The 27676-nt window shown below is 38.3% G+C and overlaps 1 protein-coding gene across 3 annotated transcripts; it reads right to left on the bottom strand.

Annotated features, from left to right (window-relative positions):
- Positions 1-733: 733 nt before the first annotated feature.
- On the bottom strand, positions 734-25554 carry NPHP3 (nephrocystin 3). Of its 3 annotated transcripts, XM_020584585.2 has the most exons (27): positions 25008-25551; positions 24267-24392; positions 22876-23026; positions 21954-22106; positions 20516-20649; positions 20104-20264; positions 18539-18686; positions 17930-18004; positions 17238-17417; positions 15738-15841; positions 14933-15047; positions 13736-13879; positions 13105-13202; positions 12526-12628; positions 11786-11868; positions 10600-10738; positions 9628-9792; positions 9018-9115; positions 8054-8176; positions 7519-7708; positions 7140-7381; positions 6663-6738; positions 5376-5503; positions 3484-3724; positions 2345-2470; positions 1909-2024; positions 734-1723 (listed from the first exon to the last, which is right to left on the bottom strand). In XM_020584585.2, the coding sequence occupies exons 1-27, from the start codon at positions 25359-25361 to the stop codon at positions 1543-1545; spliced, it is 3954 nt and encodes a 1317-aa protein (XP_020440174.2). In that variant the 5' UTR covers positions 25362-25551; the 3' UTR covers positions 734-1542. The 3 variants fall into 3 exon arrangements, with proteins under 3 accessions (XP_020440174.2, XP_039427658.1, XP_039427660.1); XM_039571726.1 differs by lacking the exons at positions 734-1723; positions 1909-2024; positions 2345-2470 and having other exon boundaries at positions 3632-3827; positions 25008-25554; XM_039571724.1 differs by lacking the exons at positions 11786-11868; positions 12526-12628; positions 13105-13202; positions 13736-13879; positions 14933-15047.
- Between the last annotated feature and the right edge of the window lie 2122 nt (positions 25555-27676).

Below are 27676 nucleotides of genomic sequence, written 5' to 3'. Positions count from 1 at the left end.
CCAGCAGTAAGAACATCAGGCAACATACACACACAAGCTGAGTAGGCTGAGGTTTTGGGGGGTTATTTTGGTTTGGGGTTTTTTGCATGTGTATTTGTTTGTTTTTCCTTTTGCCCCTCTTCTTAGTTGGTGACAATCCTGCAAAGAACTTTCCAATTTTCAAAACTTTCCAAGGTAGCTGAAAAAGAGTGGTAATACCCTTGCTTTGCTTACAAACCCATTTTCTGAATAAGAGGAAAATATCCAGAGAACTATTACAAAGTGTCAACTCTTAGTGCTCTATCCTAACACCTTCAAGAGATATTTCGCATTTTTTTTCAACTAAACCTTAATATTAAAAATCAAATTTGGGTTGTATATTTGTGCTGTCAGTTTTATACACTTTTCTTTTTACTGCATTACCAAAATATTAAGTTCCTCCTAATCAGAATATGGGCTGAAATGAATAATATTTAATTCTACTCTAAAAGAGAAAAAACACTGTGAAAGTGTTTCACTCCTTTGAAGTGAAAGCCATTTGCATTTTTCAAACTGGATCAAATTAATCTTTACATTAGTTGCCTCTGAAATATTACAGTAGGGTTTCAATTAATTTTCCACTTACATTAGTTTTTACAAAAAGTCTTTTTTTAGTATGTATTTAAATTGATGCATGCATTTATGAACTGAATGAGAACAGAACTCAAACTGATTCTTCCAGATGACTCAGGTATTAAGAAATACAACAGGCAGGTAGATTTGATTAATGATTCTTTATCTGATGGCAAACTATTTTGCATCACTAGTGTTTCCCAGCTAATACAAACATTCTTGTATTGTAAGGGATCCAGTAAGATTAAACAATGAAAGTATTGCTAAAGGTTGCACAACAGGAAATCTGGCCATAATCATCTTCATTCTGATTCTTCACTGGAAGTATTTTGATTGAACAGAGTTAAATCTTACAACAGCTTTAACTGTAGATGAGGATATATTTAGATACCCTAGCTTCCCAAGGAAACCCATTAATTTTGCACAAGTCCCTTGAATGAAAATTTGCTTAAGGCTGAAATAACCCTGGAGGTAAAACTTCAGGTTAAACAGTATTTTCAAAGATTTTTTAAAATTACCGTTTCTTCAGAAACAACTTTAAAGGCTGGTAAAAATAGGCAGGAAGGATTGATGAACAAAAATACACAAATCCTCTAAGACATGCTATTGCAACACAGAAAAAAACCCTTAGAGTTTATACAACTGGTTCAGCTTAATTTGTTATAATCCTGGCACTTAGGCTACGAGGCATCCATGTTTTTGGTAATAGCTACAACTTCAGCAAGTGACTAATGTGTGTACCCATATACAGTGAAAGAAGCTCACTTCGTACCATACAGTCTACAAATGCAGAAGGATTTCAAGCTGAAACATTTGTTTCCATGTCATTCCTGAAGACAGGTGTCGGTCCCAAAACAGTATGTAATCCTTGCAAAAATGGATTTGTCTTATTAATTTTCTGTCTACTTGAAAATATCAGTGGAGACTGCCTTTTATTGGAGCAGGTTTGTATCACCTTTGTCCATGTTCCAGGAAAGCGTTTGGTGATAATGCACTTTTTAAGCTGAATGTGTCTCCACTTGATGAGTGTCGAGAAGCTGCTTTTCCACCTATCAACAAAGTCTCTGCTTCTTTTATTTCCATAGCTCTCTTGTAAAGTTCAGCTGCCTTCTCAAAGTCTCCCCTTTCATAGCTTTGGAAAAGAGTAAAACAAAGTTGAAGCAAGCAAATAAAACAATTCTCTAAATTCATTTACATTGAAATATACACCATACTATCAACATAGTGTAATTAAAACTCTACTTTCCCAGAAAGTACTTAAGGCCAGATGTTTCATGCAGTAATTAGCTTTTATAGGGTTGAAGCATATGATCTTACCTTAGCACAGCCAAGTTTTTCAGCGTTTCCCCCACACGAGGATGCATGTGGCCAAAGCTGTCTTCATAAATCTTTAGTGCGCGTTCATAGAGAGGCAAAGCTTCAATCTGCTTTTTCTTTGGGTAGTAGAAGGTTTCTTTGTTACAGATGTGTATTTCTTTGTTACAGATGTGTATTACAATAGCTTTTTTTTTGCCAACATAGTATCAATGCATCCTAGATGCAGTGTCGTGCCCAGCAGTCACAGCAATTATCTTTTCTGTGCATACATTTTCCTTGCCAAATATGCTTTCCACGTTTAAAATGGAACCCAAGAATTTTCAAGTACTATGAGGAATCTCCCTTTTAAATACGATCAGGTTTCTTTCATTTCATTTAGGCACAAATCATAAAAAAGCCTGACAGGAAAAATAAATGTTAGGCATGAAAAACTTACCATCTGACAGTAAAGGACAGCCAGGTTTACCAGAGCAGTTGCTACACTCGGGTGTTTTGGGCCAAATGACTTCTGTCGAATTTCAACTGCTAGCTCATACAGAGGAACAGCCTTGTCAAGCTTTCCCTAGAAATAACAGGGAAAAAAATTACTCAGTTCTCTTGTATCAAGGTGGTAACAGTAAAACCTATTTTAAACAAAAGCACTGGAGAAAATCTAACTGTTTCTAGAATAAGGACTTAACTTTGGTTAATTAATAGCTATATTCTGCACAATTGTTTATCATAAATACTAGAACCTAATTTTCCAAAATTACTGGGCATATTCAACTCCCAGTTAATGTGTTTCTCAGATAGGTCTATTTCTTCCTTTTCTAATTTATTTTTTCCCCACAAGTGTCTCATTGAGAAGGCTATAAAAAGAATTTTCAGTTGTACTTTTATTGAAATAATTTTCTCCACTGACTTTTAATTTGTGCTCCTTCAAACTAGCGAAGAGGTTTTTTATGCAAATATTGAGTGTTTTTGCAGCTTCTAACAGCATGAAAATTAGAAGCTGAAGTGAGGAGAAAATAACATGACCCAAAACCATTTAATGCACACAATAGCAAGTAAGAGTTTAGTGAAAACACGAGCAAATTTGATCCAAGGGATTATCTTCAAGGTTTTTTTTCTTTGAAGAACAGTAAAATGTGAAAATATAAAATAAATAAAATTCTTATAACCCACTGAATTTGATCTTGGTTCAGCTGTTGGAAACAGTATATCACTACTACACTAATAATACCAAATGATTAGAACAACCATCTACAAACACAAATATTCATAAAATATTTTGAAATTACAAAATGCAGAAGTTGATACTACTGTTAATGTTATGCCTCACAGTGCATTTTGCAAAGGAGTAATGCTCATCTTTCACTGAGTCAACATAAGCTGAAGGTGGCTCAGCCAGACAGTTTATCTGTGAAGTACTATCTCCCTCATAAGCCCTCAAGTTACCCTTAAACTGACTGTAAAGTTCAAGGTTATTGTGTAAAAAGAACCATTCCTACACCCTAAAACATGATTTTTCCATTAAGAGAAAAAGGCATTACAGTTAATTTAGGTGATATGAAAAAGTAACAGGCTTGTGCTCACCATCTTTTTGTACAGCACTGCCAGGTGTTTCACAGTATAAGCCAAGGAGGGATGATCTGGAGCCAAGGCTCTCCTCCTGATGTCCAAAGCTTTCTCATAGAGCTCCTCAGCCTTGTCATAGTGCTTCTTCTCATTGTACAGGGCTGCCAGGTTGTTCAGAGACTGCGCACAGTCTGGGTGCTCGGATCCCAGGACGCGCTCTCGCATTTCCAATGAGCGCTTCAGGAAAAGCTCCGCTGTCCTACACAACATAGTTGTTCATCAATATTTTAAAGCTGGTAACATCTGTACAGGCTGAAGTGCCAAGCTCAGCCTTGGAAACTCGTAGTAGAATCTGTTTAGAACTGACAAAGTAGAAAAGACTCTGTGTAATGCCACCACTGAAGCAAAGGGCACATTTTATCTCACTACAGTAGGGTACTACTATTTCATTACAGTTTTACAGCAGCTCCTCTATCAAAACAATGGATGATCCACCCTAAGACTGACAGCATCCATTATAACTACGCAGCTCCTCATCCTGACATACACACAAATTCTGTGTGATGCTATTCTCAACAGGTCATCTTAGTAAATTGGAAAAATCCATTCTACATTATAGAGGAAAAAAAGACCATTTATACACAGAACTGTAGGTTCAACTCTGGAGCTCTTAGACAAGTGTCAAAAGGTGTTCACTCTATGCCAGGGCTGGAGGATGATGTGTGACAAACTATTCATTAAGTGACATACCCTTCTGCCACTGATTTCATTTTAGCTACATGAAGTCTTGGGCTTGCTGGTTCAGAGCAGAGACACAATATCCAGTTTTAAAAGTTCCTTAAACCTCCACTAGAACAAAGTTTATACCTTTTCTTACCTTTGAAATAGTAGAGATACAGCTACTCTTGAAGTAAGTTGTGTTGAATAGGAACTATGTATGAATAATGTAGGATATTAAACAATCTGGTATGAGATTAGATAAGATATTGCACCTCTATAATCAGTCACTTCATGAGGGTAAACTGATGAAAACCCCACATGTCCAACTGTTAAAAATCAAATTCCTTCATTAAAGAGGTCATGCATTTAACAGAAGTTCTGTATGCAGATCCCAGATAATGATATACTTCTGTAATGATCCAAGAGCTACTGGTGCCATAAACAGGTACAGAAAGAACTAGAAGTAAAAATACTTCCAGAACTTACTCTGTGCTTTTTCGCTGGGTACTTTTGTTCTTCTCTGAAAAGAACAAAAGTTCTTTTGTAGTTCAGTAGAGTGGGATTTAGGTGACTTTACAACTCCCTCACAACACACAGTTTAGATTCCTCTGTCAGCTGAAGAGGTTGATGTGAAGAGTGGCTAAACATACAATCAGAACTGTCTTGCACCTTTTATTCCCCTTCTCCAACACTCCTGCTTATCTCTGTCTGCTTTTAGAGCACCTTTGTGCTGTTCTGGCCCTTTTTGGCTTTAACAGGACATCAGGGTAAAAGCTTAAGGATTACAAGCACAATGAGTATTTAGGTCAGGACTTCTTTTAATACTGTCATAGAAAAACAACAATCCTGCTGTTCGAAGATAAGCACAGCAAAGGATTCACAAAATAGAGAAGCTGAGTAGAGAAGGCACAAATTTGAGAGAGTACTGGTATTTGCAATAAAGGCTAATTAACTCTGTAACATCAATTCTGAATGCAGGAAGTGCACTGACTTGTTTAATACTCACATGCCAACAGCAGCAAATAGAAAATAGGAGTGAATTTCACAGTGAACAAAAACCAGTAGAATGAATCAGGGATGGTCACACAACAAGTGTTGATCATGTGTCTGCATTTAATGCTAGTTCTCAATGCTCTGCCTCCAGACACCTGAGAACACTCAGTGGATGTGTCACAATCAGTACAACTTACTCAAGATTATTCTGCAGGTAATAGAGGACTCCAAGCTCATTGAGGGTTCGAGCATTATCTGGTGTATCTTTGCCTAATGTGAGCTCTTCCAGTTGCAGGGCTCTCTGACGCAGGAGAGCAAAACCACACTGCAGCAAAGAGAAGGTAACGTAAGCCAGTCACCAGTACTTACAAGGTTTAACACTAAGGCTAGAAAACCAATAGACTTAGTTTGGTGCCAAAGGAGCTCAATAATCCTACTTAAGTTCTATTTTTGAGCTACATGGCACATGGTTACTTACAATCTAACAGTGAATTTCACAAAAAATGTGAAATTTTGGTGAAAATTTCCAGGCAATTCAAGTTACTGTGTTGTCACACCACTCTCCATCACACATGCTAATTTGCTTAAACTGCACAGTTCAAATAACCAATTCAGATCAATTCTTAGGCTTATAAGCTCAAAACTTAAAATCAATATAATCTCCAATCCTAAACACCACATACAAACACATATAAAATACTACTCAAGGCTTCACATAAATCTTTTTAAAATGGGCAGACAAGTTAATGCTTACAAGCAAAATAAATCACAGTAAAAAGTGCAGCTGTTTTTACACACTCTGCCTATTTTTGATCCTTGCAGTCTTGATAAAAATATTTTTGCAGAGGAACTCATTACAGAGACAGACCAAATTGTCATGAACCAAATTCATTCTTATTTAATCACTGTAGAAATAGCAACTTGTTTATGGTTTTTTACTATTTCCATCAGAGCTACAACTAGAGCTCTGGAGTTATTAGCTGAACTCTTACAGTACAGGCATTACATGATAAACTCTTAGCTCAAAAACGACAAGAGAAACCCTGTAGCTTAAAAATAACACAGAAGAAGAAAACAGGGAAAAACTCTTAATGTTACCTAATATTTTTACTGGGATTTTCCATTGCAGTAAGCACTGTGTTCACTCGTAGGATAAATGCCTCAGTTATTCTGGAGAACGCCTTTTTTCATTGTCACTTTGACACACAGTTGTATCAGCTGTAATTCTGCACCTCTGAAATGTATATATCCACTTCTTTCTTTTCCACTTCTCTCAACTCCATTCCAGTTGCACTGATACATCTCTACTTCCAGCAGAGTTGAAAAGGCAGCTACCAAAGCTGCTGCTAAGCTACTTTACTACCTATGCCCACAATTATCAAAAGCCCTGGAGCATTGTCAGCTCCGCAGACACAATTTATCGTCTGTATAGCAGAGATGCAACATGCCCTACACCTTTTTTTAAATATCAAGCACTTCCTTACCAGACTGCCTTTCTGCCTTGCTGCTTTTTGGCGTATTTTGAAGGACTTCTTCCTCAGCTGCTCAGCTTGTTCATATCTTGAAAGTAGTTATTTGTAGTGTTAGAAGAATGTCAAATGTAGCATCAATAAATATGCTGGAAAGATTCTAAGTTACTTGAGTGGACAGATTTGAAAATTTAAGAATCTTGAAAAGAATCCCACTTTTTTTCAAATATAAAAATACCCAAAATGCTTAGGGCCAGACAATGTTCCTCATTTATCTCTAAAAGTTTTTGTGGAACTAAGCACAAAATTTGGCCCCTCTTAGGTGACCTGCTACAAGAATAGAGAGAGGATGTTCATGGTTGCATTGAACATAGGAAACTCAGAGAAAAGAACCAAAGAAAAACTCTGGCTTCAGGAAGAAAACCTTTGCTGTTATTCTTTTTTTTTTACTACCTCCACATAAAACAAAAACAGCAGTGTAATTAAGCTTACTTGTTCTGCTTTTGGTACAAGGTCGCAAGTGCGTCAAGCTCACGTGCCACCCGAGGGTGTTCAGCTCCATAGGCGTTTTCAGAGATTTCCAGGGCCTGTTTATACAGCTGTTCAGCATTTCCAAACTTCTTCCACTGAACATACACTCCTGCCAGCTGGTGGAGTGACTGTGCCACCCTTGGGTGGTCTGGATCCAGCGCAGTCTCTCGAATCTCCAGAGAGCGCTGCAGAGGAGCTACAGCCTGTAACAGCCGAGTCCGGAGTGTGAGCAGGCAGCATCCTCTATGCTACAATGACTTAACTACTGCCATAGAAAGCACACACTGAGCTCTGCTTAATTTGCCTTTTTGCTGTTACAACAATCTCTAAATGTACTTACCTGACTGAGAAGACCTAGGTCCTTAAGAAACCGTCCCAGGGTCTCATAAAGATCAGCCAGGCAGATCATACTTTCCTCTCCCTCACTGCTTTTTTCATATTCTTTCAGAGAGTCAAAATACTCAGCTGCCATAGAGCTCTTATCTTTCCCAACCAGCTGCCAGTAACTCAGCAATTCTGCAAAATGTCCCCTGTTTTAACAAGGAAATAAGAATCTTATCTCTGATACCCCTCTATTCAGACAGATGCTAGCTTAGGCAAAAAGGCCTATATGCACAAATGATGTTGTTATGCTACAGCATCTACAGACACAATCCATGGAGACTAACGCTATTCAACAGCAGTATTTATTCCTTTACCAAACCCCCGGGGTGTAACAGAACAGAAAAAATACATTATTCATATGGAAATAGCATTTAGCCCTTCAGCCTCTACTATTTAAATACTTCTAATATGAATTTGTTGCTTTCTGATTTATATTGATAAAAATTACTTTGAAATGTTTATAATGGCCAAAGCAGTTGCTACCTTTGTACCTTTTGTAAAGGTTTTGGGACACAAAGAGATTCAGAAGACACTGGTGGAGCTTTTGCTTATCACCCTGCTGTTGGAAGAGCCAGGGAAGTTCATCTGCACTTCTCCACGTCACTCGGTCTTGACTATTGAAAGAAAAACAAATGAAACTTAAAACTCTGACAGGGCTAACAATTTGTCAATTTGATGTGAAAATTAGGCAAGCATACAATTTCCATACCTGAATGTCTGAACAGACAGATTACTGTAAGACCTATGTACTCCATTTTCTTACATCTTCATTTTAATTTCACCTCAGAAGGCACTGGAACCCTCAGGCACTGCACAAGAAGCTGCTTCTCCATCCCATAAGGGCTAGTCTGTGCCTGCCAGCAGGACTGCAGCCCTGCAGCAGCCCACTGTCCCTTTGTGCCTCCTTTGTCCGGCACACTGTAGCCCTCTTGGCTTCCTGCTACCTAACAGTGGATGCTTGGAGGAGCAATAAACCGCAGCCCGCAGCTGAGACACACTAACGCAGGATGTAAATGCAAATCAGTTTTCAAGCTGGATATGAACTTGTAGATGTTCAGCTGTCCTACTGGACCTCCTCTTATCTATGTGCTAATTGCTTCCTGAACATAAGTGGTCTTCTGCTTCAAGTCCTGAGCAAACTCAAATTTCCCAGCATTTGCTGGGACTTAAAAATCCATGGGGTCTTGGAGACCACAATATAACCGATATGGTATAAATTCATGCCCTACATTTTCCCATGATCACTTTATCATATGCCCATTCCCCTTCACAGACCTTACTCTTTTCCAAGATTAGAAAGCAACATATCAATAAATAAACTTCTAAACTGAAAATCTTGCATAGTTATTTTTCCATAGTAATTTCCTAAACTCAAAGAAGGTATATGAAGAAAACAAAACTATCTATGAGGCATAAAGTCTGCAATTTAGCATTTCTGGAAGAATTCTGACCTACCTTAACTGCATGGTGAAATATTCCACTAGTTTTTGTCTATAGGCAGAAGTAACATTTTCATCTGCTTCCATATACTCTAGTTTCACCATCTCCCAAGCCTGAAAGAGAGTAGAATTAAAAGAAAGGGAATCCGTTCAATTTGTTTAAGTGCTGATGATACACAGGGTGCTGTAAAAGATGAAACAAATCTCATATTGTAGAACTGAAAATCTTTCAATGACAAAGGCACTAAAACCAAATCATATTATATTAGACCACAGCTCCGGTTATTCAGGGAATATTCCCTTCTCCTTCAATTCTTCTTGGTTTTTTGTGGAGCCAGTGTTTTCGAGGATACATGAAGTTAACAGCTTATAGATTAGACAGTTAACAGCTAATAGATTAGAAATTTATGAAGGTTTACAAGGCCAGATTTTCAGCAATACTGATATCACAGCTCTGGTAGCTTTCAAGGTGTTTCTAAATCAGACCAGATGTTAAGGAGAACGGATGAGCAAACACAAACATTTCAAGGCCAACCTAACTAACAACAGAACTTATCTAAAAAAACGGGGGTTGGAGTTGGGGGGGTGGAGCTTCACTTGCACATGTTTAGAATTACAAACTTTACCTGGAGATGCTGGAACTTCAGCAAACCACAGCTGTATGTCAGCAGACACATTTTGTGGAGGCTGTGAAGGAGCGAGGCCAGCACTGCAGAAGTCAGCTCAGGATAAAGCTCAATTAGCTCTGACTCACTCACCCCATTGTGGCTGACACCGATGACACACAGTATCTACACAGAGCAGAGAACAGATTTCACACAGTTAGCAATATTTGCTGGAGAGCTTAGTTACACTGAAATGTCAAGAAAAATCCTATTTATCACTGTGATAACTTTATAGCCAAAGGAAAAAAACCCCTGCCTACACAAGCCCTTTCTCTCTTCTCAAAGAAGAGAACTCAGTGTTAATAGTTTAATATTCTAATAGATAAAGCACCAAATGGGACACTCTGGGAGAAACAAATGGCTCCTTAGGCTTTCCTCTAAAACACTGGGAGAGAACAACTCCATTACCATGAGGAACTTTTATCTAAGTACAATATGCTGAAGGTCTCTATGCTGCAAGCACCAAAGAAGTAGCAATTCTCAGTATTGTGTCCTAATTTAAAAAATGCTTCGCACAAGAGGGAAATTCTGCAAAGGTAGGAAGAGGAGCCAGAAATGTAATAAGCAATGCCTGTATTCACAAGACACCACGTTTTGATTGCATTTACTATGCTCAATGTAGTTTATCACTACATCATGATAGTGATCAGCAAGGAAGTGCTAATTCTATATCATATCATAGGGTAAAAGCCCTGCCTTATTCTGTGAGACAACAGCTCAGTTTATATTTAACACAAAGCAGTCATACATTCTATAGTTATGCAACAGATATAATTATTAAATTGCCCCTTCTATACTAATAATAATACACAGTAATCTCTGAATCATACTTATGAACTCATATAAATTTGTATTTAATTTTAAGTTAAGAAAAACTCTTTACAGGAAAGAGTATTCATTATCTGTAGAAATAGTGATGCATTCTCTGCTTACCTCTCTCAGAAGACCTTTCTCTTTATCACTCTGCAATGATTCCTGAATTGATCTAAGAACAAGCCTGTACAGTGACACTGTGTCTTGACACTGGCAACACTGCTGAAGAATCTCATCAATATTTCCTGTATTTCCAACACTGAGCAGAAGGACAGAAAGGGTAAGGTTTAGCATATTTAATTTGGCTGAGTAAGATTGATTTGAAACTACTGAAGAGCTCTATCTCAAATATTCTCTGGATTCCTACTGGGTTCAAAAGGTGCACAGCACCTTTTGAATAGGTGAGATTTTTGAATAGGTGAGATTTAAACAAAGAGGTGAGTTCTTCCAAGCCAATTTCTGTCATATTGTCTGATTTTTCTAAATAACTGCAACAGTTTTATTAAAAAAAGTACACAGCAATGTTCTTTTCTCCAGCAGGAATACAAATATGAACATCAGGATGGATAAAGATAAAACCACATGCTGCTGTTTCATTTAATGCATTTTACAGAGCATGTTTCCAGGAGCAATTAAGTCTTCTAGAATATAAAATGTGAACAAAAATAATGAAATCAGTCACCCGGAGTAAATTACCAATTAGTGTATCATCTTCTGGGAGTCTCTTAACTAAAAATGCACCTTTCTCTACAAGATGAAATCTAGGTTTATAATAAGCAAATGCACTTACTACGTATTCTCTTGCACAAGAAGGAAGATTAATTTTCTCCACAGTGGGAATTATAAGGCTAAGGACCATATGCAGGATGTTGTTGAACTAAACAGTTGTTGATCATCCTTGTAGCCTTAAAAAGGGATGGGGCAAACTCTCTGGTACATCAGTGAATACAACACATCTGAATTTAACTGTTTAACAACACAATACCAACATTCTCCAAATACCTTTAGAAAGCACTGAAGTAACTGATACACCCAGAAAGAAGAATAACATAAAACAGAAATAGAAGAGCTGAAAACAAATAAGTACGGCTATTTGGATTCATTTAGTATCAAACTGGTCGCTGTATACTCGCTGATTTCTGTTCCCGTTGCGTTCACAGTCAGTGAAGACGGAGAACTTCTCCACTGTTTTCTCTTAACAAGATTCATTCTGTGCTAAATGAAAGTATTTCAAAAGGCTAACCTACTTACAGTCCTCTAATCTTTAAGTGATGAGCATAGTCACTTCCAGAACACCTCAACTTACCAAGCAATGGTTTTGCCCAAAAGAGTGACATACAAAGCATTGCAAGTTGTGGCAGAACGACAATGTCTCTCAAGCTTCTTCTCCTACAACATTTTAAATAAAATCTGTGAACTGAGATGAAACTAACCATACAATTTGATAAGAAAACAATAGTTCTAGATATTCTTCTATCTATAACATCTGAAGACTATAACATGGTAAGCAGTGCACAAAATACTGCACATGTTTTTAGCTATAGGAGCATATGAGTGAAAATTCCCATTTGAATTTAAGATGAACAGTTAGGATCTAGCATTATATCTCAACATGAGGATTACCTTACAGAATCAGTCTCAAAGGCAAAGGTAAAATACTGTTTTTCCGACTCTGCCAATCATTCTTACAGTATTATGCAATAATAATTAATGAAAACATAATTAAATCTCTTGGTATTCTAAAATTAAATAACACATTTACAGCAGTATGTGCAACTGCTCTGTTTTTGTGTTAAAAATTTATGTTGTTCCATGTGTGTTTCAGTGCTACGAGCCATGGGGTAAAAATACTCTAGTATTTTTTTATTATGAATTATATGAATTATGAATTATGAAGTAAAAAAACTTCATGCTATCTTGAGCAATTGTATTTAGTTAGCTACATATAATTCTTTCTTTTGGCAGCTTGGCTTATTTCCTCTTTCCATGATTTCATTAAAAGTTATACTAGAGTAAGATATTTTAGAAAAACTGCAACAGACATACCTGTTCTTTAGTCAATTTAACATTTGCAGAGTTACATTCTGCACTAATGAGAGATTTAACATCTTTGGAATTCAGTGGATCAAGATGAAGAGTGGGCCATAACCTTTGGTAAGAGAGAACAAAGTCATATTCGAACCTTATTAAATAGCACACAAAAGGAAAAAAAAAGATATCAGAGTTCCAGGGCTTTTTAAAGATTTATATCAAAGCAGTAATTGAAACTGTTCCCTGCTACTATGAAATTCTAGTCATCTGAAGTGAAATTTCCACTTTTAGCCTTATCCTGAATCTACATCATGGTACTGAAGTTCTTGATGTGCATCTAACTGCATTTAATATCGTCTTTCATACAGTCATGTAGATAGATCCACCACAGTAAAACAAAAATCTGGTTTTCCAACAGCTAAAATCTGTCATTGCAGCTACGATAGAGAAGCTTTCATTTTTCTCAAAGATTGCAAAATCTAATCCTATTAAATCGCCACGTCTTGACAAATCTGTCTGCTCTTCAATGAGTAACTGCAATTTAAAATAATTCTAACCCAGGATACTCTGACACATCAAAGAAATATAACATACCTCCAAGCCTGTGGACACGTTTCTACATTCACTGATACAATCACTCTCACGTTCACTGGCAGTGGATCTATCAACCACTTCATATGCTTCTCAGCTTGCTTAAAAACAAATTTTCATTTCTTAATATAGAGGTTGTTCAAAACAGTGCCAGAAGTTGCTATGTTTCATTAAGTGTTCAACTCAATGAAACTCAGTTCTCCAGTGTCCTTTAAAATCTTTCAAGATCTGGTCCTCGAGACGGTCCTAAATGACCCATTTATATGTATCAGCACAACTGTACACTAAATAAAGCAGATAGAATATTATTTTTGAAATGTTCACCTTATAAAAACGAGGCTATTTACATGCCCGTTAAGTCAGCTCACAGCCTTGAATCTTTGGATAGCTAATGTGCCTGGACTGCTCAAAAATTAAGGTGTTAAGATAAAATATAGAAGAAAAAAAAAAAACAATCCCTGAAAAATTTATCTACAAAAATAACTCACCTGCACTTTTTACAAAACTATTTTCTATATATTCTCTTCAGAGCAAAGCAAACACTAATATTTATGTTACATAGTTATGGCTGAACCTATTACAATAGTCAAGATTGCCTTTAGACTGACAAATGGCAAAGATTTTGAAAGCATACCTGTATTTGGTCAATAGAGTCAATAATTATAATAATGCTGCCTTGATGGCGTGCAGAAAGTTTTTCCAGCCAACGGGGAAACTCTTCCAGAAGTTTAGCTGGATCAAAAGTCAGAGGTGATACTAACCAAGAGTGTTGCATAAGCTGCAGAATTATAAACATGTACAAGAAATTCTACCTTAAAATCAGCTAGGATAGTTTAAAGAAGTCCTATAGATACAAGAGAAGAAAAAAAACCAGCTCCCCTCCCATACCTCACCCTCTCCCCCCAAAAAAACCCTATGTGATTTGGGGGCAATTTTTCTAGCCAAATTCACACAGAGTTCTTTCCTTCTAGTATATGCAGAAAGCTGGCATATGCAGAACAAAGAATATTGAACTCAATGTGTAAATTCTAGAGAGATAACCTCAGTTTACACAATGGACAAGAAATTTGGAGACTTAAAGGACTTAAAGTTGCACAGGTTAAACAGGCAAACATCTAAGATAGATGAGAAAATTGCAAGGATAGCACATCTGATTACATTTTTCTACAGGTTTTAGCACTGAAAGGCCCTTAGTGCCACTCTGTGATGGAAAAAGCAAGTTCAGACCCTGGCACAAAAATTATCCCTGCTTATTCCCCACATGTTTAGCACACAATTAAAAATAAATTAACATAAGAGAGAGCCTAGTCTAGGAACAAGATGGTGCCAAGTGGCCAATACAGCCTCAGGTTTCTAAGCACATAGACAGAAGAGGTACCACCTGCCTCTCTCATTGGCCAGATGGCAGGGAATTTTGGAAGGAGTTTATATGGTTTTGTAAGTCATCAATATAGGTCACTGGAAACGTAACTGCTGATGCTGATCTACTATGGATATCCCAGAGGTGCTAATTAATTGACCTACATTAAGTGTATAGGATCAGATTCCCCTCATTCTATAACACCTTACATTTCATAGACTCACAGAATAGTTTGGATTGGAAGGAGCTTTAAAGGCCACCTAGTCCAACTCCCTGCAATGAACAGGGACATCTTCAACCAGACCAGGTTGCCCAGATTGCCTCCCCAATCTGAACTTGAATGTTTTTCTATTACATTTGTATTACTTTCCACTGATGCTGAAAAATTAGTAGAAAATGCTATCTTTGGACATACACATGCTGGCAGTTCCCAAAGAAAGATGCGATGCAGGGGATGTAATACAGCATTACCTTTAGAGCAAGGCGCTTAATTATCAATGCAGATTCTGAACTAGTAGACATGGGCCTCCCAACAAAGTGGTAAAGAATTAGAGTGTTTGGTGAATGCTTCTGTTGTAACTGAATCCTAATGAAAGAAGAGAAGAAAAAAAAAAAGACTCAACAGACTCTACTTTTGCAAATAGATCTCAAACAAAAAGCATCAGTTTTGCCAAAGGAGACAGAATATCTTAGCTACACGTGTTCCATGTTTATTTTACAAAACAGGACAGACATTTCCTGAGCTATAATTGAACTTTTAAGGTGAGATTCCATTTTTGCTCTCCCCAGTACTGAAAGCAATTAATAAGTGCCCTTCCTGGCACTGAATAGTCACAGGCCCCTAAGCTTTTAAGAGGCAATGACACCATCAATTTATTTTTATGACAGAAAATTTTGTCATAGCATACAAGTGACCATAAAATACATTTCTATGATAAATTATCAGAATTTTTTCTTTATTTCAGTTAAAAAGACTCCAAAGGACCCTTCTTGTGTATCAGAGAAGGGCAACATCATTGGGCTATCAAAACAACATTGTAATGCTGTGCAAAGACAGATATGTAAGGTGTTGCAGCTGGAGTCAGGGAGATGTTAAATGCAGTCCAGATGAAATAAGCTACTCCAATACCACAAATCTTTCCAGGATGCTTCAATAACTTCAGTGCTTTCTAAATGCCCCCATTTTACTTCTTATTAGACTGACACAATGTTTGAAATGTAATGGAAATTTTTTCTTAAATTTCATTCATAAAAAAAAAAAAAAAATCCAAACTACCATTTTGACAGAAGGAGAGATTTCCCAGAGCCTGGTCCTCCTGATACAAGCAACGGTGGAATTGGTGCTGGTGCTGCTACTAGGTCATTTAGACGTTCAAAATACTATAAAAAAGAAGCAATCATTATAAATATTCCACTGTTTAAGGATCAAATATAGTGCGTGGTATTGTAAACCATTTAGATTCAAAATGTAGGTACTGATTTATTAAGGTGAAGGAGTAACTACTGAAATGCAATACAATACAAGTGTATATAGATGTTGCAATGAAACACCTAAACCACACCTAAACCCCAGAATTTATTATCTCTTTTTTAAAAAGTGTAAAAGTAATTAACACTTTCTTCAAGACTCTATTTAAAATGGAACCTTCAGTGCTAATAAACTGAAATAGTGTTACTATAGTAAAGCAACTGGGTTCTATATTTGTTCAGGCCTCCTCGCTCCTCCTTTTCCCAAACTACTCTGCACTGGATATGGTTGTCAGAAAAAAGCCTTCAAAGTTGGCATCTGCCATGAATATTTTGAGACACTAAGCATACAAAAGAAGGCTTTCTTTCACCACATGAATGTCCAAAAATGTTCTAGCAGATGACAAAATAAATCAAAACAAAACACCCTTCATCTTTTTGGGAGAAATGTTTTGTCTCCAAAATAAGAGGTGCATTAAGACATATATTGGTATTTTTTCCTTAATGTGCTATTATTCTGTTGCTCTAGAATGTAGTAAAGATGGCACAATCCTCCAAACCATTACGAAGACATGAGTGGTGAAGTAAAAAAATATATTGTGCTAGTAAAATAGGGGTACTAAGAATTTAAATACAGTAACAGAAACTGCATGCTTACATTACATTGCCCCAATAAATCATGGCAACACATTCTGTGATGACTTTGATGTTTATCTTCCTACATTCATTTTATCTTCCCAACATATAATCGTTCCTGATACTTGCAAATTGAAATGTTTTAAAAAATTTATTTCCAGTAATGAGTAAATATTGAGCTATTCAACAGCTTTCCACTTTCAAGTTTCCTTTGTTCTTCTTTTATAGCTGCATGATGAGATGAAATCTTTTCATTAACCATCTCCTAAAGACCTAACTCCAGGTGTCAAGAAAAAGATTGGATTTCCTTGGGGAAAAATAAAAGAGAAATAAAAGAATAAAAGAAGAAAAGATAGATATTCAGAGTGTTTTCTATTGATGACCAATGTCTAAGAGGATGCTCTGCTTCTGGCACACTTACAGTGCTTTTCTCCAGTGCAGGCACAAGAACTACTTCTTCATCAATGTCATTCAACAACACATCACCTGGCATCTCTCCCAGAAAAGAAATATGCCATCTATATCAGACATATGGCTTCTTCCAGTGTAAGGAGTGATAGCCTCCAGGATGCTCTCAGACACAGCTTCTTCTGTAGAAGTGCATCTTGCCAAACAAGGGATGGAAGTGAGTGATTACTTTCTCTTCATCCATATACCTTTATAATGTACTTACTTTCTCAAATCCCAGCTCACATGTTGAATTAGAGGCCTGCTGAAAAGCTTCCATCTGTTCTTGTTCATCATGTGCATCCCACAATACATCACCAAAAACTTCTTCTTCAGGAGCAGTGGAGTCTTCCTTATTACCCAAATCCTTGCCTTCTAGGTCTGTCATTTCACATCCCAATATATCCTTAGTAAAAAGAAATTACATGGAGAAAACTGCAACTATAGTGCAAGTACATTTGCTGTTAGTCTCAATATGAGTGTGGCTCTACTAACACCAATATGCTCATTTCCTCTTAGGGTAGCAGAGAACACAAATAAATAAGCAATTAGATGAAACCAAGTTAACTCTGAATGCACAGGTCTCAAGACACTGATTTTAGGTATCTCATAGAGGAAGCAACTCACCACAAGAAAAAGGAGAGAACATATCCATGATACGGATAAAGAGAAATTAAAAGCTAATTTAGGCCCATAAATAGAACCCTTTTCCCTGGACCTGTGCTTTTGTCCATAAAAGCAGAGCTCAGTTTGGGGTTTTATTTTCCACCTGCACGTTTCTTTGCTTGCCAGATATTAATGATAAAACAAAGAGATATTTTGAATCACGTCTAAGTACCACATAGTAATCACACTGACATAATTTAAGATCATAAATCAGTGTAGACATAAAAAGCTAAAATGCCTCATGTACTTTACCTGTTTAATTATTTTTTCCACACAATTATAGATTTCATACGCTCCTTCCTCCACACCACCAACATGGTCAATCATCTGAAAAAGTAAATGGCAATGCATGATGCAACTCTAAATCCAACTGAGAACAGTATTTAGGACTTCCAACAAAAACATTTTGGAACACATTTAAATTCCACTCTGTTGCCTTCCTTACGTAAGATTCACTTTGCCTAAGAACTTTAAAAGGTGCACATCTAGTTTCAGCTGTTCTCAAGGGTTGTCTCTGCAGATGAAAATAAATGGTAACTGATCAATTTTCAGGCAGCAGGAATCTCTCTGGAGGTACATTTCATTCCCTACAGAGGGACCTCAGATAAACAACTTTGCCATTTAAATGCTTAAACACAGGTAAGAAATTCTAACCTTACAGCACAGCCATTTTTTTTCAGGGAAAATGCAGTGGCTTTTTTTTCTCCCCTGCTAATGAAAATTTCATAACATTCATAAATTTCAGCTGCATCCATCTGCTCACAGAATGAGCATCCAGAGCAATAAGTGCAATGCAATTTCTCCTATAATCTGAGACTATTAGCATGCAGTGTTGTTTATAGCAATTTTTAAATGCCATACCTTTGCTTTGTTCACATAAGAAATTTGCTCAATTAACTGTTGCACTGCGACTGAACTGACTCTGCCATCCTCCCTTCTGTGGTAAATTAACCGGGGTTTTTCCTCTGGATTTCTCAAGAAGGCTTCTTCACAGTCCTCCAACAAACAACTAGATTGGAAATCAGCATTCTTGTGCTATATTACACTGCTGTAGTAAACAGTTCAATCAACACAAGCTCCGAAGATGGGTTTCACTGCAAAATCTAATTCAAAAGTCATATCTATTTATAACAAAAAGCAATCAAATACTTCAACAGAGAATTTGAGAAAAATTCTGAAGCAAGGAAAAGCTAAGAGAGGGAGATTTATGCTACTTGTACCAAAACCAGTAAAACCATTTATTAATTTTTATGATTATTGATTTGTAAATGAAAGGCTGTTTTTCCTGTCATACCAATATGCAGCATGAACAGTAATTGCCTTGCATGGAAAGAATGTGGTTTCACATATCATTAATAAGCATCATGTATATGCTTTGCTATCAGTTATCTGAAGGTTCTGTTCTATTCTTTGATCTTTTTAGGAAAACTCCTTTAGTATTTATCAGATGTCTTGGGGGACAGTCTTTCAATTTCTAGTATTTAAAAAGAAGAATTTGACACCTCCAAATTCAAAAGTACTTTGCATTTATATATGTGAATGACATCCATGGATATCTATTGCTGTTCCACAGAAGGAACCATACTACTTGGGGATGCTGACAACAGCAGACAGGATTCCTCAAATATTACCATCTTTACACAAGCACTACAATTTTCATCAGAGTTTTTCTAAGAGAAATTCTCTAAATTAATACTGTTGGGTTTTTTTTCCTTGCACATTTTGTTCTTACACATTTGTTCCCCACATGCATAAAACTGGGTTTTTTGACAACAGCATATAATGCATACCAGTAACATTCCTAACACAGTTTGAAAAAGTATCCCTCCTTTGGTGTTTTTTTCTTTAGTGAATCATGCTTCTTCTTCTAGAAGATTAAGAAATTACTCACTGAACAAACAGAACACATTCCATCACTATTTGTCATGAAACATCATGACTTTAGTAAATTGAAACTGTCAAAAGCTAGCATAAGGTAACACAGAGGAGAGACATGAAATTAAGTCTGAAAGACAGCCAAAACCAGGCACTAATATGCAATAGAATAAACCACAAACACTACAGGCAGGTGTAAGGCTAGATAAGGAAATAAAAAACACTGAGGACATTCACACCAGCCATCTTGAATTCCTAAGACACAGCCACATGCACAACAGAGAGCTGGTCTTGGAAAGCAAAACATTTATGAAGACATCGTTCAAGCTGTATTTTAAGAGAATTTGTAGCTACAAGAAAAAGAAAATGGTACAAAGCTGATGTGTTCTTTTAAGTGTCTGCACTAACAAACCTAAAGTTTGAAGGAGTATCACTTTGAAGTTACTAGCTTAGGCAATGTACTGAGCAAAGCATCCATACATTTCAATAAGCTAAGCACTCCGCATAAATTACCAGTTGCCATTTGTTTCACCAGCCTGGAAAATACTCACCTTGGCAAAGTTAAATGCAGGAGTAAAATGACTAATGAACTTTTTTCGATTTCCCATTTTCTTACATCCTGAAGAGGCCTTTCATTCTCTGTTGAAAAATTAACAACTTGAAAGAAGTATCCCATTGTTTCACAGACTCTTTGAAGTTTTGGAGAGTAGTTCTGAAAGCAAATGTGAATAACAGTGCTTTATTACTAAATATGCATAGCACTAAGGATCTATCAAACAGATCTCTGTTTCTTTTTTCTAAGCAGTTTCTTTCCCTGAAGCCCTTGACAATATTTTCACTGATTTCACTGAAATCAGACTATACTTACTAAAGCTTTCAAGAAGTATTAGACAAATTTCTGAACCAGCATCACACTGGAAACAAGACAGCGTATAAGGGAGCATAAGTTTGTGATGTACTCACTCTAACAAAGATGTTCACTTCTGGCTGAGTCTCATCAGTACTGATAATATAACATCTTACTGTGTTACTCCACAGAGAGTGGGAAAACAGAGGAGTAACCTGCAACAAACTGGCAACAGCAGCATCCCAATCATCTGCCAATGAAAAGAAAAACCAAAATGAAGTCTTAGAGATCTTCACGTCATTACACTGCATAACAGATAAGTCATCACCTCTTAACATCATGAATACTACATTTTATTTAAAATAATAGCAGTGTTTTTACTCAATTATTTAAATTTTACGAACTTCAAGAACCCATACCATTTGATAATGTCATACAATTTGATAATGTGGCAAAATAAAAGTGTTAAATATATTTATATTATCATCACAATGATATTTCCTTTAAAAAGGATTGATCAGATGTTTCCACAAAATCAAGCTGATAGTTGTAAAATAAGTAACAATATGCAAGAGTAATAAATTCACTCATAAGCAAACACTTTTTTTTCCTTCAGATCTACATGTATTTCAATTAGACCATGTGAATAAATGACAGCAAATGCCTTGTGGGAACTTCCTCTTCTGGAGAAAAAATCCATTGCTTTCTGTAGCATTGTATATTTATTCCCTACAGAAGCAATGAGTTTTAAAACTTTCTTAGACCCTTCATTTTGTGGCTGGTCATTCTTTCAAGATAGGAATAGGTTCTGTTGATGAGAGGCTTAGTGTAAGAAGCTGGAGCCATCCCAGGGAAGACCCTCACCCTCCCACTTTGTAGGCACAGACTTCTGAATTAGAGACTGAAGGATTGAAAAAAAAAGGGAGAAACTGACAGCAAAGTCAACTATATGCAGGAGAGGTTTCAGAGCCAGGAAAGGCTGAAGGAAACCAGAGTATCAGAAGCCAATTTACAAGAGGCCACTTGGGAAACAAAATTCAAAAGCAGCAATTATTGACAAGAAAATATCAAGCACTGATTTGCATAACAACACGTACATCCTGGTCTTGCAATCAGATTTCCATAAGTGGCCCCCTAGGCAGAGTCAAAACCCACGCAAATTCAATGAAAAAACAGGGGTATAATTTATTCTAATACAAATGTGATGTCCATACTCAGGAAGTAGAGAATCTGAATACAAATGGAAAAAAGAACACCAGCAGATATTGAAAGAAAGAGTCACTATCTTCCATTGTGAACATAAGGAACATACAAGAAAGCACTGGTAACTGCTGTTTGCTAAATCAGTGCTGCACATACCATAGTCATCACATATATTAAACACAACTTAGCTACATGTCCTTTTATTTTTACAAAGAATTCCAAACAATCCTTTAGTTAAATTAGCCAAGAATGGACAGAAAAGGATCTAAGAAGGAACAGAGTTACTTAAGAATGGTTGGAAAAATTCCATAGACACCTACAATCCCAGCAAAACGAACTACCATTACTTACCTCTGTTTATATTTGCAAATGGTCCCTCGACATCTATGGAGCTATGAGCAAATTCAGGCCCTCTGAAAGACTGCTGAAGTTGCATCATACTACCCATGGATGGCTCACTTCCCAACACTCCTCCATTCCAGTATTCAGATTGCACCCCAGTAGCTAAGAATTGGAAAACAAACAAAAAATCCCCTCTTCATTGTCACTACACAAGGTAAATTACCAGTCCTAAACACTCCAGCTGAAACCTACCGCCACATGCCACTGACTATCATTTTTTCTCCTTCAGCAGATTTACTCACACCTTTGTGTGCTGTAGTTCTAAGCTGTTGCTTGTCCAAAGCTAATGAGAATCCATGACACCAAAGGCTGAGGGTATTTCCTAGTATTTGCTGTTACATAGATTGCTCACATCTGAACCCTTTCCATGTTATTAAATTCCTCATACAGCATATACAAGGTTTTGTACATACTTCATCTTTGTTAAAGATCTTATTCTCCTGTTCTGGAACCTACGGCAGCTGGCACTGGCATATGTCATCATCCAAAGTGTCTAAGACTCCCTCTAGTTTCAGGTCTGATTTTTGGATCCTTTGCAGCATTATCTCTCAGTTCTAGAATAAGAAAACTCAGAAAGAGACTAGAAAACTCAGAACAGTTGACAGAACAATTTTTAAAAAGTGTTCAAGTCACTGTGTCTAGACAGTACTCTGCCTTCATCTATTCATTTGTAACACCAGAAATATGAGGTTCCCACAATCTAAACCAAGTTTGCAAGGTTTGTTGCTTTTACCTTCAAACTACTTTAAGTTGCTTTTCATCTGGATTAATAAAACCTTTTTTCAAAACAACATAAACATCTGTCTCCTGCTTTACTATTTGGAGACTTCGGTCATGTTCCAACACAAAGTGTTTGGGATAAAATTCTCACCCGTAACATCTGTACAATTATCATCAGAATCAGACTCTTCAGGATCAAACACTTGGATTCCCTGGGCCTGGAGTCTCTGGAGTTTTGCTTCTAGCTCTCGTTTGGCCCGCAGTAAGTCCTGAATCTCATTTTCTTTAGTTTCTCTAAAAATCTATGAGCAGGAAAGAAAAGAAAATCTTTTAAAATTCAGTATCTGTTCCTGAGCTCATGTCACATACTTTCAATTGGAAAAATAAGTTTCTGGCATTCATTTAGCAGTCAGAGGCATGAAAATGTGAACATGAAGCTATCATGAGTCAGAAATGAGCAGGAAACCATAGTTTAAAATTATCTATTTTTAAAATTTTACCATTATAAACCTCAGCATACCATTCTGAAAGAAGCCTGCATTAGTATGTTCATTAAAAATGAAAATAACTCCTTTTACTTTTTAAAATTTTTTGTCTGCTAAAATCACTACATGTAACAATTTTTTCGAAGTTTTCCTTTTATTCTTCCATATATTTTTTACCATTACATATAATCTTGTATTTACTTTTTATTGTTGCAGAAATTTTAATTTCCTATGACAGAAAGTGATCAAGCACCTCCAGCTGTCCTGTTTGTAAAGTATTACCATCCTGTGGGGAAGAAAACATGACCCAAGACTTAAATTCAAAGAGATGAAGTAGTCTTCAAGTCTCATTTTCTTAAATAAGGTCAAAACCAATCCTCTTTTTATACAGCTGCCAAACATGAACTACACGTAGCTACAAATAGCTACAAGTAAGGACACGAAGAATCTTGAAAACAGTGAAAAACTAGGACCTACTTCCCTGTTTTGGGTGGCAAAAGTATCATCTGCAGCAAAGGAAAAGCAGAAACATCTGCCTGGCCTTTCAAGTCATCCCTCCAGAGTGCAAACTGTCACTAACTGGCTATCATATTTTTGCAGTCAAAAGAGATGCACTAATACCCACTTCTTAAAAAAATGTAAGCTAAAGGTGTTACACCTTACAATGGAATATATAAAATTTATTCAGAAGTAATGGAACCCTGTGTTCATACGTTCCTTCAGCATGTTTGCAGCTCATGTTTTGTTGTCACTCTCAAATATGAATATACTCCTGCATTCAAATTCAAAGCAGGAATTTGGTTTATGATATATCACTCCATATTCTCCTTTTAATATTTAAAAAGTTATTTCCTATTTTTTTCCTCTTAGTCTTACAGAGAGGTTTTGGTAGGACTATTTTAATGGAAATAGGCAGCTACAGCTATGACACTCTAAGGTTTCTTTAAGAAGGAGAGAGCCTCATGATAGATGTTGGAGAAGGGTTTGTTTGGGGAATGTGAACAAGTGACATCCATCTTTTTTGGTCATTTCCCCAGGAAAAAAAGTCAAACCATACCTTGAATTGCCTTTTGACCTTGTCTCGATCATGTTCAAAGGTAGCAGCTCTCTCCATGGCTTGATATTTAGCTTCTAATGCACTTTCTTTCTCTCTTAGTATTTTCTGGTATGTTTTCTGAAGTGCCTGAAAATATTGAATATTTCATTTTTTCTGAGTTTTATCACTGACAAGAGGTTTTAGATTACTTTTCATGTCTGACTACAGTATTATCCCAGAACCCTACACCTCTCCTTCGGGTAGGGAAGCCAGAATCACAGAATATGCTGAGCTGGACGGGAACCACAAGGATCATCCAGTCCAACTCCTGGCCCTGCACGGGACACCCCAAGAGTCACAATTTGTGCCCAAGAGCATTGACCAAACGCTTGATCTCTGTCAGGCTTGGTGCTGTGACCGCTTCCCTGGGGATCCTGTTCCAGTGCCTGACCACCCTCAGGGTAAAGAAACATTTTCTAATACCCTGCCTAAGCCTCCCCTGGCACAGCTTCAGGCCATTCCCTCGGGCGCTGTCACTGGTCCTCACAGCCGCGCAGGGTGTGGTCCCCATCCCCAGAAGCGCACTTTGACGGCATCCCGACGGCTCAGCAGGAGAGCACGGGCACGCACCATTTCCGCAGCACCTTGCCTTTCCTCGCACCCGTCACCTCCCTGCCACAGCTTTTCCCGGGAAGCGGGACGAGTCCTTAGCAGCCCCAGCTTCCCTGCTCAGTGCCCTCACCGCGGGGCAGCGGGCGCTACCTGCAGCTCGGCGCGCAGCCGCTTGTTCTCCCTGTCCAGCTTGGCCTCCTTCTTCACCATGGAGGCCACCTCGTTGTTCTTGCTGACGCGGAAGATCTCGTACTCCTTCCTCAGGCGCTCGTACTCGGCCACGCACTCCAGCTCCTGCACCGAGGCCGTCGACTTGAAGCTGGCCCCGATGAGGCCGCCGGGCCGGGAGCCGCCGACACGCCGCAGGGATCCGCGCAGCAGCCGCGCCTTGGGCTTCACCTCCACCGGGATCTCGCAGGCCTCGCCGCCGCCGCCGCCGTACGTGTCCTCGATCACCTCCCCGACCGCGCCCGCCGGGCTCACCAGGGACGACGCCGTGCCCATGGCCCCGCGCCCGCCCCGGGCGAGGCTCTAACCCCGAGCCCAGGGCTCTGTACCCACGGCGGGACCTGGCGGCGGGGACGTGCCCGGCGCGGAGCCTTCCCGGCGGCGGCTGCGGGCCATGGTCCGCTCCTTGCGGCGGCCGGACGAGGAAGGGAGAGCGGGAGGAAGCTGCCCCGAGGGCCGCCTCTCTCCCTCCCTCTCCCTCCCGCTCCCGCCCCGTCCCACGGCGACTCCCTGCTTGGGAACGCTGCTGGAGCAGCCCGGGAGGGGGAGCGCCAGCCGCCGCTAGAGGCTGGGGAAAAGCGGAGAGAGAGCCGGAGAGGCAGGCGGCGGGAATCTGCTCCTCTCAGCAAAAAGTGACGGCGTTTTAGAGTTTTGCTGCTAAAAACTAATGCTAAAAACTAATGTGAGGTCACGGCAAACTTTCCCATTCCCGCTGCCACCACCTCAGCCTCGCCGGGGGTGCTTCGGCAAAAAGAAAAAAAAAGTGCCCATTTTCTCCTCGCCGTGTCTATTTCTCCTCAAGTGTCCATTTGTCCTCTCTCTGTCACCTGCCCCGGAGCCCTCAGGTTGCGCTGCACCCCGGGCTGGTCTACACGTTTATATCGCACTCTTCTCCTTGGCCAAACAGGGACACGCAGGTTGTGCCACAAACTTTGGTGTTGGAGAGACCTTGGAGGGGGAATTACCCCTCACCGCTCTGAAGTTGTGACCTCTGAGACCAGCTGGCGCTCCCCAAGGAAGAAAAACTGAGAAGAGCTGGTAGTGGCACCACCAAGAAGTGAGTGCTGAGCAATGGTGCCACGTCGTGCCCGAGGTCAGTGCTTGCACCTTGTGCATCTCATCTGAAACTTGTGAATTTCCTGTTTGAAGATCTTCCCTGTCAAGAATAAGGAAGCCGTAGATTATCTGCCCATTAAATTATCCTAATGACTTTTCCGTCTCTGTCTCTCAAAAAACTCCTCTTTGGTTCCTTCACCTGCAGTAGGGAATTCAGCAGAACAGAGAACATGGCTGAGGAGAACACCCATTTGTTCCCAAATCTCAGAACCTGCCCTAACTTTGGCATGAAAAAAATGTCACTACTTCAAAACAGATTTTTCCTCATGTGTGCGCCAGGTTTGTTAGCCATGGCCAAGGGAGCCATTTCTTCTTAACTATGAGGGAAAAAAAAATCTTAGAAATGTCTTTCCAATGAGACATCTCTGAGCTTCAAAATCTGCTGGAGGGGGAAGTTACTTTTGTGTACAGTAACAGTAGTAGAAATAGAACAAAAGATGTTACTTTATTTCCCTGAGTAAAAATTTTGTGTTTGGAGAGTTTGAGCTTTTTTCCCCCCTAATTTTGCCCCATTCTTTGCATGAGGAGAAAAACAACTTCTTGTCTGAATATAATTTACTGATAAATCACCTTAATCATCTATTCCGCTTAAACCCTGCTTCGGTGAAAAAGACAGATATGGAATATGTGACAATTCTGGGAAGAGGAAGGGTGCTACTATGTTTTCTCTCATATTGACAGTAACATAGCCTGTACAGTATTAGGTGATTCAGTAAATAAGCCTGTAATTCTGTAACAAAGCAAGGCTCTTGGTTTCATTTGTATGTTGGTATTGGACAGTTTCCCCACTTCACTGCTGGGAAGAACTAAAAATACATTAATGCTGGTGCTTGAACTGAAGTATTGTCATATTCTGGGTTTTTGAATATCAAAATCTCCAAGCTTTAAGCCTAGAATAAAAGGTATAGTATTGTAAGAGCTCTTGGATCCCTTCTAATAATCCACTTGACATTAACAAACAGATTGGAAGAACAGTAAATGCTGTTTCTCTAATGCTGCCCCTGGGTGCATTATGGAATTTTTATGGATAATAAAGACCATATTAACACAGCCCTTTCTAAACAGAAAAATTACATTGCTTCCCTGTTGCTTCATGGATTGGTTTTTCTAATGTTTAGAGATTAAAATAGCTTACTTCAATATCTAATTTGTAAACTAATAAAGATTGCCTTAAATCACTGATTAGGACAATTCAGAAAGAAATCCAGCTGTTCATTGCACAAATATTAGAAACAGTGTCTGAGGATGAACTGTCTTGAACTTCAGAAATGAATTGACCCAGAAAATCATTTGCTGGAGAAAACACCGTATCAAGTTCTTTAAAAATTTTTATTCATGTTATGCTACTTTTTAAAGTGTCAATTGAAGCAGCCCAATCCTTAGTCCTTTGAGGATGTTGATTGTATAGAGGTGTCTGGGTGTATTGTGCCATAAAGTTCTTCACTGGTGCGTGAAAATATTTAGGGTAGTTGAGC

This window comes from Corvus cornix, chromosome 2, assembly GCF_000738735.6.
Source record: "Corvus cornix cornix isolate S_Up_H32 chromosome 2, ASM73873v5, whole genome shotgun sequence".
Taxonomy (NCBI): domain Eukaryota; kingdom Metazoa; phylum Chordata; class Aves; order Passeriformes; family Corvidae; genus Corvus; species Corvus cornix.
The sequence above is the reverse complement of the archived record's forward strand: the minus strand, read 5'-3'. Positions and strand labels throughout refer to the sequence as shown.